Source organism: Dendronephthya gigantea, unplaced genomic scaffold (assembly GCF_004324835.1).
Source record: "Dendronephthya gigantea isolate DGI-Jeju-01 unplaced genomic scaffold, DenGig_1.0 000213F, whole genome shotgun sequence".
Lineage (NCBI taxonomy): Eukaryota > Metazoa > Cnidaria > Anthozoa > Malacalcyonacea > Nephtheidae > Dendronephthya > Dendronephthya gigantea.
The window spans coordinates 264,951-283,401 of record NW_021163223.1 but is presented as its reverse complement, the minus strand read 5'-3'; the positions used below and the strand labels follow the sequence as shown (position 1 = coordinate 283,401).

Below are 18,451 nucleotides of genomic sequence, written 5' to 3'. Positions count from 1 at the left end.
GCCGTCTCAGTTTGGTTGAGTTTCAGCTACTGGATACATACTTTATGTTAAACTAAACACAAGAGATTCCATTGTACACTTTTGTTTATACTCTTTGACGCGCAAACGATTAAATTAATTAGCGCAAGGATCAAGTTGTTTACCGATGATAACCAAACATTAATACAGAATATCGCATACGCAAAGTTCGTTTGTATGCGAACCAGCGTAGTAACGTGTGCTTGCATGCTGTCAAAACTTATTTGGTATAAATACTACATTAAATATCCACACCATTTATACACATGAAATCCACATTTCAATTTCAGCAATGCATTGCGGTAATAAAATATTTAAAATATAGGCTTGGATATTTACCTAGTGCACACAATATGTTCCGTGCAGCAACACCAGTAGCCTAGCTTTAGCCGCGGTCAAGCTTGTCGCGGAATGTCGCCTATACACAGTACTGTCAGTAGCAAGTCACTAGCAACTAAGGGCATCATTACCTTAAGAATATTTTAAATTTGACAATAATCTATTTTGTCGATTGCATGCACCATCGCTATATTTTCTTCGCAAAGCTAAAGCTGCAATGTCGCTATTTCTGCCGCCATATTTTTTTCATATTAGTTACATATTTTGTGACCATACGATCACATATGCATGTGTTATGATTTTTAACCAGTATAACAAGTCGCTAATTAATACTTGTGATCTAACTAAATTATTGGTGGTCACTATATTCATTCCCCCCATATATTCGACCATCTACATAGTTAACTGTGTAAAAATGCCTAAGCTAACTGCATGAGCCTAACAATAGTGACCTAAAGAAATAGAACGCATAAATTAGTGGGATAATTTTCGAAATCTTCATTTCAAACGACCGCGGCAATCCGCAATCCTAAAGGTCCGAAAATCCGCCCTGCAAAGCAACTTAATACTCAACCCCGGCAGCAAGACAAAAGTGCACATTATTTTTACTAAAGCATATAGCAATAGCACACGGCCCATATAGAAACCGAGTTTTTAAATCACAAAGAGTGCAAATAATTTTTTTCTGCAAAGCTTATAGCAATGCTGCCGCCCATATAGAAACGACAATGCCAAATGCATGCACAGGGGAGTTTATACTCACCATTTTAAGAAACACCCGATCCTTAACATCTTCGAGACATCTACTTGTGACACAATTTGTGCCGCCTGCTTACAATAAAATTAACTAATCAAGATTTCCCCAGACAGATGATTAAGGCATGCATCAAAGCATCAATCCATTTTGTCTTGCGAAAACTTTTTATATCATATAATATAATATATTTCAAGGTAGCATCTACCCACATATTTTTTGACAAATGTCAGAAAAGTTTGCAAACAATTGTTGTTTCAATGTGAGTAAATGCATCCTATTAAATTGTAACCACCAAGCTAACAACTACTCTAACCTCAGCCAAGCCATTTTAAAGGTCTGGCAACCTTTCATGTCATGTTTATTCGGAATGATTGGATGATCGTGGCCCAACTCGATTCCACCGGCCATGGCAAGTAATCTAAAGGATTATATTGCAGTGCGCATTTATATCCGACTCCATTTTACTCGCGTTAGCATATATACATAAAATGCAATTGAGAACGTCTTGTTATATACAATTGCATGATCATCTATATGAAATCTTACTTCGAATGCGTGTCATATTTCGATATATGCATGGATCAATAGAGAGCTACAGTTTAGCCAGGCAAACACACTCAAGGAAAAAAAACTTTAAATCGAGCCAACCGTAATACGAATTCTGTTGATGATTTCATCGATAAGCCTGATTTCAATGCTGGGAGGGAAATAATGCAAGCGCGCCTAATAAAGTATGCCCAGTCATGACTTGCCTTATATAATAGCTAATGTTTCGTATAGTCTCATACCTTTATATGCAGGGGTAAAACGCCTTGACTTCTCCATATAGATGTTAATATCCAGCAAATATTTGGTTTAGTCTTCGCGAAATTACTGGTAAAGATCTTTACCCGCGCGCTCATATACGCATAAACAGTTGATAGGCGCCATTTCAAATTTGTTCATTTTGCCGCTCTAGCTGGCAGGCTTCAAGGTGCAATGACCATGCATAATTGCAATTTAATATCCGGAATGTAATTTCCTAATAAAGGAGCCCAAATCAAAATTAGTGAATATTTTCCTGTTGCCCAAGCAGCTGATATGTTGTCCAAGCAAGATAAATTCTAATGTTCGTTTTCTGATGAAGTATGGCGAAATATATATAAGCGAAATATCCGAAAGGTCAAACTTAAATGTTTGTACACGTTAGCTTGGCAACTTGCCCTTGGGCTTGGGCCAGTTGTGCGCAAGGCTGCACGCACTTGGTTAAAACATAGCGCTAAACTCAATCTCACAAAACACGGAATTTGTAGACGGCGTCTTTGATGGTTTATGGTAGTTTAATATCAACAAAACTTAAATGGTATAATATAGATCATAATTTCTGTTTTGTTATATTTTTCACACGGGCCACAGCTCTAATTATGTTGACCAGATGATATTTTGTGCATTATCAAAGCCTATAGGCTAAATTTCCCTGAGCAATATTATGATGTTCATTGTACGACACTCTTGTTTTTTTATTGTAATAAACAATGTCACACAATGAACATCATTGATATAGCTTCATTACTTTCATACAGTCTCTATGATTTGTACGATTTGAGACTTTTCCGCGTTCCACGTTTCCGATTCGAGGAGCTAGTCGAGAGAAATCAAATCACAACCAAAATATAGCTACATGCATGGGGAGTGAATTGTGCTGAAATGTGCATATATATATCAACATATATGAAGTAATTTTTTTGTGAATTAAGAGTCTAAATAAACATTTACAATGCATGAGTTATATTTATGCCATAAGTTATATTTATGCCAATTGATACCTTTCAACATGCCAGCAACAATCGAGCCAGATGGCTTAGATCTGGTGAGACAAATATACCCTTTTAAGGAAATAAGACAATTTTGCAAGCGGGGCACTGCTCCAGTTTTAGACTAGATGCACGCGTCATATTTAAATTGCTTGGATATTCATGCAGTGGCATAACGAACAGAGGATGGGGTCTTGAGATATACTTGGTACTGCCGGGTCCCTTAATTCGCTGTTTGTCATTCATCACGTTTTGCTCATATACTATGATGTTTCGTTATCTATTCTGGCCCCCAATAACTGGGGAACCTTATTTTAGTTCTCGTCCTAACCCTACCGAACGCGCGTTAGGTCACTGTATTTATGTCTTCAAATATTAGCTAGGGTATTTCAATTGTTGTATATAATTTGCATGTCAGACTGCATTAAAGACAACGAGCTGAAATGCTGAACCGCATTCTCGTCCTAGGATGCGGTCCTTTATTTTGAATACATTTTAATCAGTAGCTGCTTCGGACGGAGGCCCTGCTATCAGATTATCAGATGTAAATAAATTAGCTTAAATTTATCGCACTTTGTAAATAGATTTACAAGTGCGATAATATGTAACACGCAAAATACCTCAATTTATTGATTTTAAAATCTGGTTTTGTCTGTTTACATACATTACAGACTTCCGACAATTATGCAACTTAATTAGCACCTTGCCAAGGCATATTATGGCTCGTAATGCTGTACACCCGTTCCGCGTGTTCTAAATCACATATAATGAGAATTCTAAGTTTTAGAACATCGGATATATGTGACATGGGATGATCATCTGAGCCATCTAACACGTTCGCTGTTTGCTGTACTGGGAACGAGCTATTTGTTATTATTGCGTATTATAAATTCTAAATAGAAGTTCGCCAAAATGGCGGATTCTTGCAAGCGTTTTAAGGCATGCAAAATTCGCGTTAATACGCAGTCAACAAAGGGAAAAAAAACTACAAGACATGTGCGTTTAAATTCAAAGAACTATTGCAAGATTTCTCAGGAGTCAAGTTCGAGTAAGCAGAAGTCTTTCACAACGGGAATGGAAGAAGAACATGTTGATGGTTCAAATATCGACGATATAAATAGCAGCCATGAAAGTGATGACCAAGCTTTTTCTAGTCTTTCACGATATCACTTGCGCCGGGTGAAAGAGTATCACAGTTGGGAAGATGTGAGGGGGTCTCTTTGCAAGCACGCATTGAGGAAGAAGCTTTTTGTGACGAAAGTATAATGTGCATCGAGTGCCATAACAACTTCGCTGTTTGTCGCTGCGTGGATTGTGGTCCTAGACAGTTGTTTTGCATCAACTGCGCGAAAACTATCCACGAACAACGCAACGTCTTTCACCTACTTGAAATTTTCAAGGTGCGTGTGATGTTTTTGGCGTAAAATATAACATATTTCAATATCTTTTATATGTATATTACATATTCAGAACTGACCCTACCCCAGACCCAACTGTTTAAAAATTAATGTTGCTTATTTTCTCAGGATGGTTGTTTTGTTCCTTTATTTGTTAATCATGGTGTTTTGACTCTTGATCACCAAAGAAATTGTCCAACTGCACAAGCACAAAACATTATTTGTATTGATGAAAAAGGTGGGTTTATTGGTACTGTGGATTTGATAACTGTATTCAAGTTTGTTTTCAGTCCTAAAATAATTGTGAGAAAAGTTCTGTAAGTTTCTCCTTTGGTGCATTTTTATTAGGGCATCAACACTTGAAATGGATCAACTTTTGTAACTGTGAAGATGCTGCAGTTACACTTGTAAAGTTCCAATTATGGCCAGGATCAGCTGTTAGACCTCAGGTTGCATTTCATTTTAAGTTGGTTACACTTGCTGAGACAAGAGATATTTCAATTTGTTTGATATATAAGACATTAAATTATATTTGCCTACTAATTATGATGTTAGTTTGGTTGCCAGCTAACTAGTATACAGTAACTATAAAGTCTACAGAGTGCAGATACTCATGTTCCGAGCGAAGTTTAAAATTTCATAATTAGTGGACGTGCAAATATACACTTATTTACATATCACACAAATTGGAATGTCTCGTTAGCAAACCATGAAATGAAGTGAGAAACTAGAAAATAAGTTATATATACATGTGAAACATATTAAAGATTTCTTTTGTGTTATAAAATAATCAATGTTATGTCATATATGGTACACTTTAATTATATACCATAGATAAATAAATTTATTCATACATTATATATTTTTTTTGGTTTTCTAAGGTTAAGAATCTCTATAAAATATTGAATGATGATTCTTTTGATGAATTTAGGTAGGGGCGTATTTTGGTTAACTGCATGACACAGTACTGTTCTTGTCAAATATTTTATTTTATTGTTTTTGCAACTTTTTATGATAAATTTTAAACTTCAATTCTATATATATATATATATATATATATATATATATATATATATATATATATATATAATATATATATAATATATATATTTACAATACCAACAATAATATTTTATTTATGTAGATATCACCAACATTTGTTCAAAACAATGAAACAATTTGTCTTGCAACAAAAACCTGACAATGTTTGCCCGTTATGTCCTTTGCAGGTATAGAACTCCACAGGTATTTTTTCTTTTATGTCACATTCTCCTTTTTGTATTTAACATATTGTGATAATTTTGTAGAGTGAAACTGATACTGACAAGAATGTTGCCATTGAGTGCATGGATGGATGTTTTGGGCTTGTGAGAAAAAAGTCTGCTGGTGCGAATCTTTTACCTGCCAGACACAATGGTACATTTTTTGCCAATCAGGATGATGTCGATAGCTTTGTTGATGACAACTCAAAGAAGGCAAAGCAAGCCCCTACTGTAAGTGGTTACTGGTGATTGTACTGTAAAAAGTAGTTTTGTTGAATATTATCATTATTATAGAAGAATCCACTGTTTTTCCTAGGATTGCAATGAATTTAAATCTGGTGAGGTTAGTAACATGTTACGATCCAAAGGAAGAAATAAGCTTTTTGACGAGAAGGGAGTGTTTGGTAGAGTATGCAGACATGAATACCCAAGGGGATTTATGAGTATCAAACATGGAGAAAGGTGAGCAAACAGTCATCAAATTAAAGTGCAAGTGTACATGTTGATAGTAATTTAGTGCAACATACTGTATATTTTAGGATAGCATATTCAGTGTATGAGGTTAAAAAGCTTCTGTGTCATTATGATGAGGATACTGATGTTAAAATAATGTATGACATTGCATGTACTTTGTCTGCCCACCTAAAGGTAAGGTATAGGCATAGCTGCCTGATTACAGTTTAAATTCTAAGAAGAAGTAAAGTTCTGTCATTTGGAGATGTAATCTCATGTGCAATTTTACATGTATTGAATATTATTATATATGAATTTCAATATCCATTTGCATATATATTTTATTTTTGATAGAAAAACGAAGAGCATACCATTCTTGGACGCATTGACTTGGCAATTCCTGTTTTCCATGCATATGGACATAAATCTTCTTGCCAGGTCAATATATGGTTTAGAAGTTGTCGGTTTTGTTATCAAAAATTTAATTGTCATTCTTAGGTGCAGTAATGCAGTATGTCGCATGTTGTTATTTATCTCAGAATTGTCCCGAAATGTAGGTTGCTTTTGGTCCTAGAAGAAAGGAGGGATTTGGCCTTACTGACGGTGAAGGAATTGAAAGACTTTGGTCTTACCTCAGAGGATTTTCATCAATGACAAAGGAAATGACAGCTGGTCGAAGGGTTGACGTATTAACAGATGCGCTTCTTCACCATGCAAGACATCGTCTTCTACAGTTTGGCTAGTTGAATATTTCTGCCTTGGTGGATTTATGCCACCAATATCATTACAGTATTGGTAATTTTTTTGCGACTATATATTTGTAATTCAATGCTTGATTTTTCCCCACAGGTCCGGCATTGTTGTCTAAAATGCAAAAAACAAAGAAACTAATGGAAAACTCAGTAGTACAGTTGGAGGAGATCTTTTCAGATTTAAAAGGTAGAACATCTTATCTAACATTTGATAGTATTAAACAGTTATTGGATGAGGCTTTTGTATATGCGGAAAATTTCAATGTAAGTGTTAGTATCATAGTGCTGTCATAGGTCGAATTACGTTATAATAGAAAAGTCTTTCAATTTCAGTTTCCTATGGTACTGATGTAATTAACTCTTGGATGAAAGCAGAAGAGAATATGTTGTTAATGAGAGGCAGTATGTACCAATTATAACGTAAGGAAATACCGTGTTCATTTGTAACAAGATGTGTAATATTATCATAAACTGTTGATGTTGTAGAGAGAAAACCATCGCCCATGTCGTGGGAGGCTAAATACGTACAGAACTTAGTTTTCTTGCAGGAACTGAGGTTAGACTGATAATGATATATTTTGTGCATTTCCTGGCTGATTGTTCATTTATTTTTAATTAACAAAATATTTTCTAATACTTATAATGGTATGCTACAGACAAGGCATTGCTTCAACAGAAGCTGAAAATCATGAAACCATAAACGAGCTTGTAAAGAGGAAGAAAGCGTAAGTATTGGAACTAGCGACCGAATAGAATTGTTTTTGGTGTTAAAAGTCATATATACCTTTATGTAACTTCAGGATTTTAAAAATTGTCATGGGAATTGAAAAAAGCTACAAGGTTCACCCAAGATGGAGAATGGGCGAGGAGAAATTCAACGTGGCAGCATTGTCTGTTCTTCGGGATAGGCGAAACCAAGCATTAGAAAAATTATACTCACTTGCAGTCGAACGTATGTTCTTATTAAATTTGAAGCGAAAATATGCAGGTATTTTTTTTTTGCTATAACTCAAATTGTGATCGTTTGATGATCCAAGAATTATGCTTGGTTGTTTAGTTTAGGTTGGCACCATATAATTATCAATTAAGCGGACTAGTGATTCAATATAAACTGCCTTTTATTCAAAATGAAGGCAAAACAAAATAATGTAAACATTAAAAAGGCTTGCGTCGCGTAGACGCGTACGACCCCTTTAGTAGTCATATGTTATAATGGAAGTTGAAGTTCGTATGCTAATACTGCAATGGTAAAACTGTTTTAAGTTTTCAACATGTTTATTCACGGTGTGCCGTATCCTATGAATCGACATTACTTTCATTTGTAATGATGAGCTTTAATTTAAAATGGGAATTCCCACTCTAAGTTTGACATGACTCATTCGTTTGTGTTTTTTTATCGATTAATAGACGGCCAAGCAATTGCAGAGAAAGTTTCTAAGCAGATAACACAAAGGACGAATTCTGCTAAAGTAGTTGTTGAAAAGTACAACGCTAGCCTTGCTGCTTGGAAAGACAATGTAACTGGGTTGCCAGAAGAGCTAGAGTTTGACAAGGTAAAAGATCCAGAATCCGACCTATATAAGGATTTCAGAGAAAGCACTTTGAGTGAGGATCAAGTTCCATATTCTGTGAAGAAAAGCGCAATAGATTTGCATAATTTCATCGAAAGATGCAAGGAGGAAACAAGTTATTTGAAAACTGAAATGTGTAGGCTTGTTACGTATCACCAAACCCAAAAGTCAAGTTTTTTAGAATGGCTGAAGGACAACAATGACTCGTCATCAACCGTACTCATTCGAGGAATTCGGTGCATACTTCAAAGAAAGATTCTGGAAGAGGAAAACAAACTAATTGTTCTTGGTGCAACGTTTGGCAATCACCTACCAGATAATGTATCATCGTCCATTCCAAAAATCGAATGGAGTCATGAAAGCACCATGCCCTCTACCAAACACGTTTTCGAGAACTTGGATCAACTAGATGACCAAAGGGAACAGAGTGAAGAACAGGACGATGAGATATTGTCAATTTTAGACAGTTCAGATGACGAGGTTGAAGATGAATCTGAAATGGATTTCTAAATAAATGCAAAGCTCTCTGTATCATTTTGCATGATGTTTGATGTACATAATAGGTTTTTTAATTATATATCTTGTCTATACAATCTGATTTATTTTTAGTGCACAAGCATAGTCTCCGTCTAATGTGTGGAAACATGCATGTTTTAATTTATTAAAAGAAAAATTAAAAAATTATATAACAACAAATATTAAATTAAATTATTAAAACAATTGAAATAATTTGTCCCTCGCATATTACGCTTTAGTATAAATTTCCAGGTGACTATTGATTTTTCCTGCATCCTCATTGCTCAAAATTCACTGTGTTTGAAGTGATGAATATAGCTCTGTTGTTTTTTTAAATAAGAAATTTGAATAATATTCTTGTATGTTTGCTTGGTGACAATAATTAAATTAGCTTGTGTAAGTGCACCACCTAAGTATTTTTAAAATACAGCAAGTTTAATGCAGTGTTAAATACTTACGTGGGGTACCTACAAGTTAAATTAATTAAGAAATTTGAAGTAATAATTTTCTTGTATGATTGCATGGCGACTTTAGTAATTATAATAACTTGTAGGTACACCACGTAAGTATTAAATACTGCAAAGCTTTCGGTCCGTTAACCGTCAAATACTTGTCTAGGGCGCGCGCATTAATTAGAACTTAATTAAATGAAACCGTTTAATTAATAGCGCGAGCAAACTAATCACGACTAACATGATATTTAAGTGACGCGCAAACGTGTATTCAAGTAATTGCACTGATGAAGGTCCGGGTTAACGGACCGAAAGCTTTGCAGTATTTAATACTTACGTGGTGTACCTACAAGTTATTATAATTAAATTTGAAGTAATTATTATGTTGATTCAACTGTGTATCATTTTTGGTGATAAGAATAGATGTGCAAAGTTTCAAACAATAATTACTTCGTGAAGTTTGAGTTCAATCACGCATGATCTGCTCTGACACCCTATAATTGCACCTAAGTTAGAAAAGCTAAGCCCTATTTTTTTCATCGCGCACTTCCATTCTCTCAATTGATCTGAAATTTTAACTGTGTATAATTTTTTGTGATACAAATAGTTGTGCAAAGTTTCAAGCAGTAATTCCTTCGTGAAGTTATAATTCAAGCACGCATGATCTGCTCTGACACCCTATATTAATTACACCCCTAAGTTAGAAAAGCTGAGCCTATTCTTTCATCGCGCACTTCCATTCTCTCAATTGAGCTGAAATTTTAACTGTGCAGAATTTTTTGTGATACAAATAGTTGTGCAAAGTTTCAAGCAGTAATTCCTTCGTGAAGTTTGAATTCAATCACGCATGATCTGCTCTGACACCCTATAATTACACTAAGTTAGAAAAGCTAAGCCTTTTTTCATCGCACTTCCATTCTCTCAATTGATCTGAAATTTTAACTGTGTATTTTTGTGATACAATAATTGTGCAAAGTTTCAACAGTAATTCCTTCGTGAAGTTATAATTCAAGCACGCATGATCTGCTCTGACACCCTATATTAATTACACCCCTAAGTTAGAAAAGCTGAGCCTATTCTTTCATCGCGCACTTCCATTCTCTCAATTGAGCTGAAATTTTAACTGTTCAGAATTTTTTGTGATAAATAGTTGTGCAAAGTTTCAAGCAGTAATTCCTTCGTGAAGTTTGAATTCAATCACGCATGATCTGCTCTGACACCCTATAATTACACTTAAGTTAGAAAAGCTAAGCCTATTTTTTCATCGTACACTTCCAATCTCTCAATTGATCTGAAATTTTAACTGTGTATCATCTTCTGTGATACGAATAATTGTGCAAAGTTTCAAACAGTAATTCCTTCGTGAAGTTATAATTCAAGCACGCATGATCTGCTCTGACACCCTATATTAATTACACCCCTAAGTTAGAAAAGCTGAGCCTATTCTTTCATCGCGCACTTCCATTCTCTCAATTGAGCTGAAATTTTAACTGTGCAGAATTTTTTGTGATACAAATAGTTGTGCAAAGTTTCAAGCAGTAATTCCTTCGTGAAGTTTGAATTCAATCACGCATGATCTGCTCTGACACCCTATAATTACACTTAAGTTAGAAAAGCTAAGCCTATTTTTTCATCGTACACTTCCAATCTCTCAATTGATCTGAAATTTTAACTGTGTATCATCTTTTGTGATACGAATAATTGTGCAAAGTTTCAAGCAGTAATTCCTTCGTGAAGTTTGAATTCAATCACGCATGATCTGCTCTGACACCCTATATTAATTACACCCCTAAGTTAGAAAAGCTGAGCCTATTCTTTCATCGCGCACTTCCATTCTCTCAATTGAGCTGAAATTTTAACTGTGCAGAATTTTTTGTGATACGAATAATTGTGCAAAGTTTCAAGCAGTAATTCCTTCGTGAAGTTAGAATTCAAGCACGCATGATCTGCTCTGACACCCTATATTAATTACACCCCTAAGTTAGAAAAGCTGAGCCTATTCTTTCATCGCCTACTTCCAATCGCTCAATTGAGCTGAAATTTTAACTGTGTAGAATTTTTGTGATACAAATAGTTGTGCAAAGTTTCAAGCAGTAATTCCTTCGTGAAGTTTGAATTCAATTACGCATGATCTGCTCTGACACCTTATAATTACACCTAAGTTAGAAAAGCTAAGCCTATTTTTTCATCGTACACTTCCAATCTCTCAATTGATCTGAAATTTTAACTCTCTACAGTAATTGAACATCATTATGAGATGGTTTTGCACAAATAGAGAACTAAAGCAAAGAACTGTGAGTTATTGAGAAATTCATGATGATTGGACGTGAACTAGAAGAGACTTACGCCTGTATTCAAAAAGCTCACTCACACTCATACTCATCGAGTGTGACATATAAATTTCGTTAATGCTGATCAATGAGAAAGTTTTTTTCTGAACAGATGGAAAGATATAAGGTAAATCACTGAAAATCAAGCCCCTGTTCGGCTGGAAATACCGCCATTGAAACGTTATGAGAAGATTAAGATCTCCCACTCAATGAGTTTGAGTGTTAGTGAGCTTTTAGAATACAGGCGGGCAGTTCCTGGGTAAGAACCTATTTTAGATGGATATAAACATCGTAGTGTAACATGAGATCTGTTCTAATTTGAAACTAAAGGGGCCTTTTCAAACCATGCATGTACACCTTTCATAGTTGGTAACGGAAAATGCGACTACCAGGATTCCATTAGACTGCAGTTGTTGGTTTGGTCCGGTTTGCACATAAATTAATACATTCTAGCAGCCGAAAGAAATAGCGGGCAATGTGATAGAATTTTTGTCGGAAACTTTTTGAGGTAACAGCTTTCAAATAGATAAGGCAAATAATTTGATGACTTCACATTTCAAAAATACGCTCTATTGCAGGTGAACTTTTAATTAAATGCATGTCATTATGCATGTGTCCAGATGACTGATGATGACAAGGTCAAGGTGCGTTGACGAATCATTACAAACACAAATGCAAATGTAACGTAATAAGCCTTTAATAGAGTGAATGAACGCAGTCAGATATAGTTTCAATGCAACAATAACTATTAAAACTTATTCACACATATCCATAATTTTCCAAACACGCAATGACTCTATCATGGAATGATTGGCACACAACAACTTGACTCCTTCTCTTTAGAACGATCTTTCGTCTGAGAAGAATTGGTTCAGATGAACCATTTTCTTGGACGCTAATGATGTTAATGGCATTGATTGACATTTTCTTATTTGAAAATATTAACTCATACTGCCATTGCTCTTTTGTCTGATTCAACCAGTAGCCCCAAACTTCGGCATTTGGTTCCAGACTTAGCAAATTGGATATTTTTCCAGGATAATAGAACAGCCAGTACGGTTTATCCGACTCGGTATAGACTGGTATTATGTAACCCTCATGGTTACAAGCACTTTCATAGTTTCCTTTCAGGGAATTCCAGCCATCTTCAGTGAAGTACTTTCGAAACCTGGTAGTGAGATGTTGAAATTCTTGTTCGGTAATTTGCAAATCCTTAACCTCCAAATCTTTTTCTTCTATTGAATACTTGCCAGAAACGACTTCAGGTATCAGTTCCTTCTCAATAATTTTAGAAAGCAAGTTCTGAATGTCTGATGGTACAGATGTACTAGCCAGTGGGTCATGGGTTAGTTTTGAATCGTTTATGTTTCGTTCTCGTGTGATGTGAAAGATAATTTCTTCCGCATTCATCATTACTTTCTTTATCTGATCACTTCCATAATTGAGCGGCTTCTTAAAAATAATTCCTTCAGGCAGTCCAGTAACTGTAAAACCACCTTTTTTGTAAGGAACTCTACTGCCAGGAATCCCACATGCTTCACCTAAAGTAAAATAAGAGACGGAAGGTTTTGTAAGTCTTTCCGATTATTGCAATCTGTTAACAAGTTGATGATGTACATGTATGTACCTGACAGATTTACCTGTATAATGTAACCGACAGGTTAAATTACATCATAAATTTACAAAAGGCTATTTTTACAATTAAAAAATATTAATCTATCATTATATAAAGTTATTAAAAGTGTAAAAAGTTCAGAAACTACCAAAGTCAAATAGGCCTAGAACTTCAAATCGATTGTTTACAGTTTTCCTTAAAATAATTATTTTGTATAGTTTTTAGTTCTAGTTTATTTAATTCTTCCATAGTTTCTTTCTACTTCCAATTATGTAACTAATGTCTTGTTATTGTACCGCAATCATTCCATATAATGGATATTAATAATACCAATTCTACCAATGTACTTTCAACCATTGGATAGTTCATGTGATGTAAATTCAAAGTGTGTGAGTTATTTTGCAGTGAAAGAAATCATCACAATATAATGTACAATCATTGAAAAATTTCGCTGTAATGTTCAACAAAAGTGCTTGTAATTTACAGTATATAAAATAACTTTGCCGACAGTATTGCTGCTCAAATAACCCCCCTCCCCCAAATCAATGTTGAATTGTTATGTTGAAGCCTTAGCGCATCTTGCCTGCGATATACTCTAGCATTTTCATCCAGGCAACATTGATTTGGAAGTGTTGGTGAGGGAGGTGTGTGGGAAGGGTGTGGTTGAGGGAGGGGGGGGGGGCGACGGCTCGTCACAATATTTTTGTCAATGATTGTATTTACTACTCCATTATGACCAAACAAAAGTCCCTTAAACATATAAATTATAAATTAGCTATATTTTAGTTCATCAATACAAAATAAATAATTAAAAGCCATGGTAAGATATCAATCTACAAGCAGTACACACGTGTAGGCAATCCTCTCTCACACAAGCGATCATTATTTTGGAAATAAGTGTGGTTTATACAAAACACTTACTATATTTCTCGTTGAACAGATTCTGGACATCGGCACGGGTATGTTGTTTGTCTTCCGCCGGGCGATCTGTGGAATTAATGTTGACTACTTTACTACATGTACACTACAACAACTATGACACCAACAATACAGTATCAACAAAAGTAGTACAAACAAAACACACTGGAAACTCCAGGTAATATAGTCAATCAATTTTCCAAATGCTCCATTGCATTGTATTTAAAATTGTAAGGTACAAACTTAATAAATTACCGTAAATTACCGTATATTACTGGGCTTCTACATGTCAACTTTTAATAAAGTAGGAATTTGAATGTTTCAACATTTTAATAAAATTGAAAATTGATTATTATGTATAAAATTGAATTTCTGAATTGGTAAAACGCCTATTTTGTTTGGAGTCACTATTGTCTGATAGGCATAAGCTAAATTAATCTACAGTACATTTTAATAAATTACCAAAGAATTCCATGAACTTTATTGCCACTGCTTCGTTTTGCATGAGAAACTGAACACCTTTGTTTGAACCATGCTGATTGATGTTCCCACTTGGTTCTATCATCACAACAGCCACCTCGCATCCCAGGTTTTCCAGATAAGAAATCTTTAAAAAAAAGTCTTCATAAATTGAATTGAAATTTACCACTTGGGTCTCCTCACCATCTTGAGAAGCAATGCAAGCAGTGAATTAATTGACCATATTCCTTATTCTTCATCTACTTTACATACCTCTTTCATGAGATTTTTTTTTGTCTTGGCAATGTGTTTTCGTCTTTCGTCTTCTCCCAGTTCTAGTGGACGTATTCTGTCAACCTGCTTGGCTTTGCTCTTCCAATCATTCTTTTCTTCAGCACTAAGAGCTTGCCATTGTGACGAAACAAATCTCATTTTCTCCGATTTTGAATCAATAGCCTTGCACAAGTCTATAACATAATGCAGTTAAACATATACATTAACTTCATTGTTATTTTAAACAGATGCAGGGGACACATACATAAATTAGAGGTATAAAACAGATTATACTTAGAATTGCAGCCTGACTCCTTGTATGGCAGATAAAACAGCCAGTTGACTGCTAAATTTTGGTAAGCAAAACTCAATAACAAATAAAATTATGTTCTGTGAGTATCATATTAAATAAAAGTGTTTGAACTTTGGCATATACTAGTCTTGTTATTCCAGGAAATTTGTCATATTTTTTATGTGATGGAGTGTATAATTTGTTTATACAAAAGCCAGTGGCATGGGTTCAAATTCTAGCCGAACATTAAAAGTTTGAGAATCGTTGAGGAAGGTACTCCAACTGATTGCAAAAAGCTGTAAATGTTTAAGCCTCCATGTCCCCTCCAGGGGTTAATGAAAAATTGCAGACAAAGTCACAGAAAACTATGAGTAGGAATATGCACATATGGTTCTTGTTCTGCTGAATAATAAATAACATTTATGACATTTATTCAAGAATCATTCTATATTTCAAGGTACCATATTTTCTCAATTTAGCCCCCAGGGGCCTATATTACATACCTTAACTACCTACTATATCTAAAGTGTGGGGCTATGTGTTACCAAAACCATTAGAGGAATTTGAAGAGTCCTTTCTGGAATTTGAAAGTCAGAAAGATATTTTTCATATCAGGCAACAGTGAAAGAATGCAATACAGAACAAATTGCAATATAACATGAATTTTTGTAATTGAGCCAAGGATAGTGATTTACAGAACAGCCAATTTTCAATCACTTTCCACAAACATTTGATGCAAAGTGTGAACATGCACAAGTCAAATTCAGAAACCTTTTGTAACTGAAGGCTCTAATAATTTGTACTAGTGATTCAATCAAGTGCAAGTGATTTTAAACTGCATTTCTTCATTGTAAACATCATAATAGCATGAATGATTTTAGTACTATACAACTGTCTTTGTAACTTCTGGTCTGGATAAGACACTCTTAGATTTCACTGGTAAATACTGGTAGATGTTGTACTGTAGGGCTTTAAGGCTTATATCTTTCTGATGGTTTCTGAGAGGGCAGGCCCAAAAAATAGGCACCAGTCACTGTTTATTGACAGATAAAATTTTGCAGGTTCACTGGCAGATTCACTCACTTACTGGACATACTTGTGATCAGAGTAAAAAAGCAAAAACAATTGATTAAAAAGCTATGTAGTAGAAACAATATTTTTCATATATAAGATGTATTAGACTAGCTGGGTACCTACAATAATGCAATTAATGACATTTAACAAAAAGCAACAAGCTGTTTTTTATAACAACAGTAATTTGAATTTTATAACAACAGTATTTTGTAATAACTTAAAAATGTTAACAGTTGATCAAAGCATTATCAAAGCATTCACGACTGGTAACTTTTATACATAGTTAATCAGACATAATGGAATAACGACCAACATTATTTTGAGGCCTGTGAGGGGAGGGTTGCTAGAGGGCAGAAACTGCTGGAGGAGCGTTAAATAAAGGATGGATAAGGGTATATGACATTTTTGCTGATGATAAGGAAGCATTTAATATTTACCTGAACTTAGCATGCTTGATGAAAATATGTTGTAGCCAGATGCTACTCTTTTAAGTGGAGGACCTATTCTTAGTACATTGTCATCTGAATCTTCATGCTTGTTTTCTTCTGTCCTACTTTCACCTAGCTTTCTCTTCCTTTTTTCATTTCCAATCCATTTCTACACAAAATTTCAGTATCAACTGTGAAATACAGTTTACAACTTTACACCTACCCAGGTGGTACTATATGTATAATACTCGGAATTTAAAAACGCCAAAGATAAAGTATCTGACTCTTGGTTCACATAATACTGACAACAGTGACAGTCCTTATAAACTTTATAAAGCCTTTATTAGTTTATAAACTTTCAGTCGCCATTTTGAAAATGCAAATTATTTATTTAGACGTCAAAATCGCAAATGTCTAATAACAATTTTGGCTCATATACATACTTTGAACTTCATGTCAAGTTCCAATCAATACAAGGCATCCTATATTTATATATTTAAGGTATTTTGGAAGTACATACCTTTACTTGGTCGTAGGTTGCCCCAGCTTGTTCAGCAGCTCTCAGTATTATTTCCTGCATATGTTTTGCCGTCGTGTTCATTCCATTGTCATAAAACGCCCTAAGAATGATCTTTTGATCATCCGTCAAATTGTTGTAGCTTCTAAAATTAGTGGCCATCAGCAATATTTAGAAATTTTGACGAGTCCAAGAGGTAAGCGCAATATACAGTGGGCAAGAATGCGCGTGAGAATGTATACACGCTCGTATATGCATGCTAATTGTGCGCTTACAAAATAACTCGTTCCCAGTACAGCAAACAGCGAACGCGTTAGATGGCTCAGATGATCATCCCATGTCACATATATCCGATGTTCTAAAACTTAGAATTCTCAATATATGTGATTTAGAACACGCGGAACGGGTGGATTTTGTGGCGAATGCCTTCGGTCAACAAGGCAAGTGGCGGCGGTCAGGAGGCGTTTCAAAGTGTTTTGATGCCCATAGCACAGATCTATCTATGACATGGTATCCCGGAAAGTTAAATACCTTAACTTTCAAAGGAACAGTTGGAGAAACAGCAAAAGCCTGTTTGATCGACCTATTGACGCCACCTAAAGATATGCCGGAAAATGCTTTTAAAAGTATTGACCATCATGATAACAACTGTGAGTATTTAGAAAATATAATGTTGGAGATTGAAATTCTGAATAGCAAGGTCGACTCAATGCAGGCCCTAAACGATTCCCGTGGTGATCCCCCATCAATCATAGTATCTAAACTGTCTAAAGAAGTAGCTTGCCTACATATTGATCTTGAGGGAGAAAAGGCAAAGAACAGTGCTTTAGAGCATGAGGTAAACCGTCTCAAAGATGAGATTTTGTTAATTAAATCATATCTAAAGGGAACAGCGAACATAGAGAACAATACAGATTTAAGTCCTGTCGGATTAGCCTCAGTTAATGGCAAAAGTAAACTACCCAATGGTCTGGGTCACGAATCGGTGCTTGAATATCAAAACCATAACCGTATAACGAGAGGCTTAACAGCTGCTAATGATTCAGTCATCATTGTTACTGATGTCGAACAAAATGATCCAACTGCAGGTCATCTCCCTAATGGAAATAAAAGCCACCATTGTCTTAGTCCAAATCTTGATCAACTAAATGCAAATCAACTAGATGCAAATGATTCACTAAGACAACAGGTTTATCATTACCGCGCCAAACAACACAAAGCATTCCTCCAAAAAC

The 18,451-nt window shown here is 35.1% G+C and overlaps 2 protein-coding genes and 1 long non-coding RNA gene across 5 annotated transcripts; 2 read left to right on the top strand and 1 right to left on the bottom strand.

Annotated features, from left to right (window-relative positions):
- The first annotated feature begins 4,131 nt into the window (after positions 1 to 4,131).
- Positions 4,132 to 4,785, top strand: LOC114539694. Its single transcript, XR_003688912.1, has 3 exons — positions 4,132 to 4,307; positions 4,434 to 4,542; positions 4,653 to 4,785. It is a non-coding gene; the product is annotated as an uncharacterized LOC114539694 (long non-coding RNA).
- A 313-nt stretch (positions 4,786 to 5,098) lies between these two features.
- On the top strand, positions 5,099 to 8,954 carry LOC114539691. 2 transcript variants are annotated; one of them, XM_028560304.1, is made up of 13 exons: positions 5,099 to 5,235; positions 5,449 to 5,533; positions 5,612 to 5,797; positions 5,883 to 6,028; positions 6,106 to 6,214; positions 6,374 to 6,457; positions 6,577 to 6,757; positions 6,869 to 6,958; positions 7,105 to 7,173; positions 7,258 to 7,327; positions 7,428 to 7,496; positions 7,572 to 7,723; positions 8,179 to 8,954. In XM_028560304.1, the coding sequence occupies exons 2-13, from the start codon at positions 5,474 to 5,476 to the stop codon at positions 8,850 to 8,852; spliced, it is 1,890 nt and encodes a 629-aa protein (XP_028416105.1). In that variant the 5' UTR covers positions 5,099 to 5,235; positions 5,449 to 5,473; the 3' UTR covers positions 8,853 to 8,954. The 2 variants fall into 2 exon arrangements, with proteins under 2 accessions (XP_028416105.1, XP_028416104.1); XM_028560303.1 differs by having other exon boundaries at positions 5,101 to 5,235; positions 7,572 to 7,759; positions 8,179 to 8,953.
- Positions 6,669 to 17,599, bottom strand: LOC114539692. 2 transcript variants are annotated; one of them, XM_028560306.1, is made up of 6 exons: positions 17,220 to 17,599; positions 16,709 to 16,868; positions 14,906 to 15,099; positions 14,636 to 14,780; positions 14,177 to 14,242; positions 6,669 to 6,883 (listed from the first exon to the last, which is right to left on the bottom strand). In XM_028560306.1, the coding sequence occupies exons 1-6, from the start codon at positions 17,376 to 17,378 to the stop codon at positions 6,804 to 6,806; spliced, it is 804 nt and encodes a 267-aa protein (XP_028416107.1). In that variant the 5' UTR covers positions 17,379 to 17,599; the 3' UTR covers positions 6,669 to 6,803. The 2 variants fall into 2 exon arrangements, with proteins under 2 accessions (XP_028416107.1, XP_028416106.1); XM_028560305.1 differs by lacking the exon at positions 6,669 to 6,883 and adding an exon at positions 12,322 to 13,181 and having other exon boundaries at positions 17,220 to 17,598.
- Positions 17,600 to 18,451: the final 852 nt, after the last annotated feature.

Coding starts and splice junctions, on each gene's coding strand:
- LOC114539691 (XM_028560303.1), top strand. CDS start 5,474: ATGAAACAATTTGTCTTGCAACAAAAACCTGACAATGTTTGCCCGTTA. Junction 5,534..5,611: donor GCCCGTTATGTCCTTTGCAG/GTATAGAACTCC, acceptor ATAATTTTGTAG/AGTGAAACTGATACTGACAA. Junction 5,798..5,882: donor AGGCAAAGCAAGCCCCTACT/GTAAGTGGTTAC, acceptor TGTTTTTCCTAG/GATTGCAATGAATTTAAATC.
- LOC114539692 (XM_028560305.1), bottom strand. CDS start 17,378: ATGGCCACTAATTTTAGAAGCTACAACAATTTGACGGATGATCAAAAG. Junction 15,100..16,708: donor ATCAAGCATGCTAAGTTCAG/GTAAATATTAAA, acceptor ATTATGTTATAG/ACTTGTGCAAGGCTATTGAT. Junction 13,182..14,176: donor TCTGTTCAACGAGAAATATA/GTAAGTGTTTTG, acceptor ATTTTACTTTAG/GTGAAGCATGTGGGATTCCT.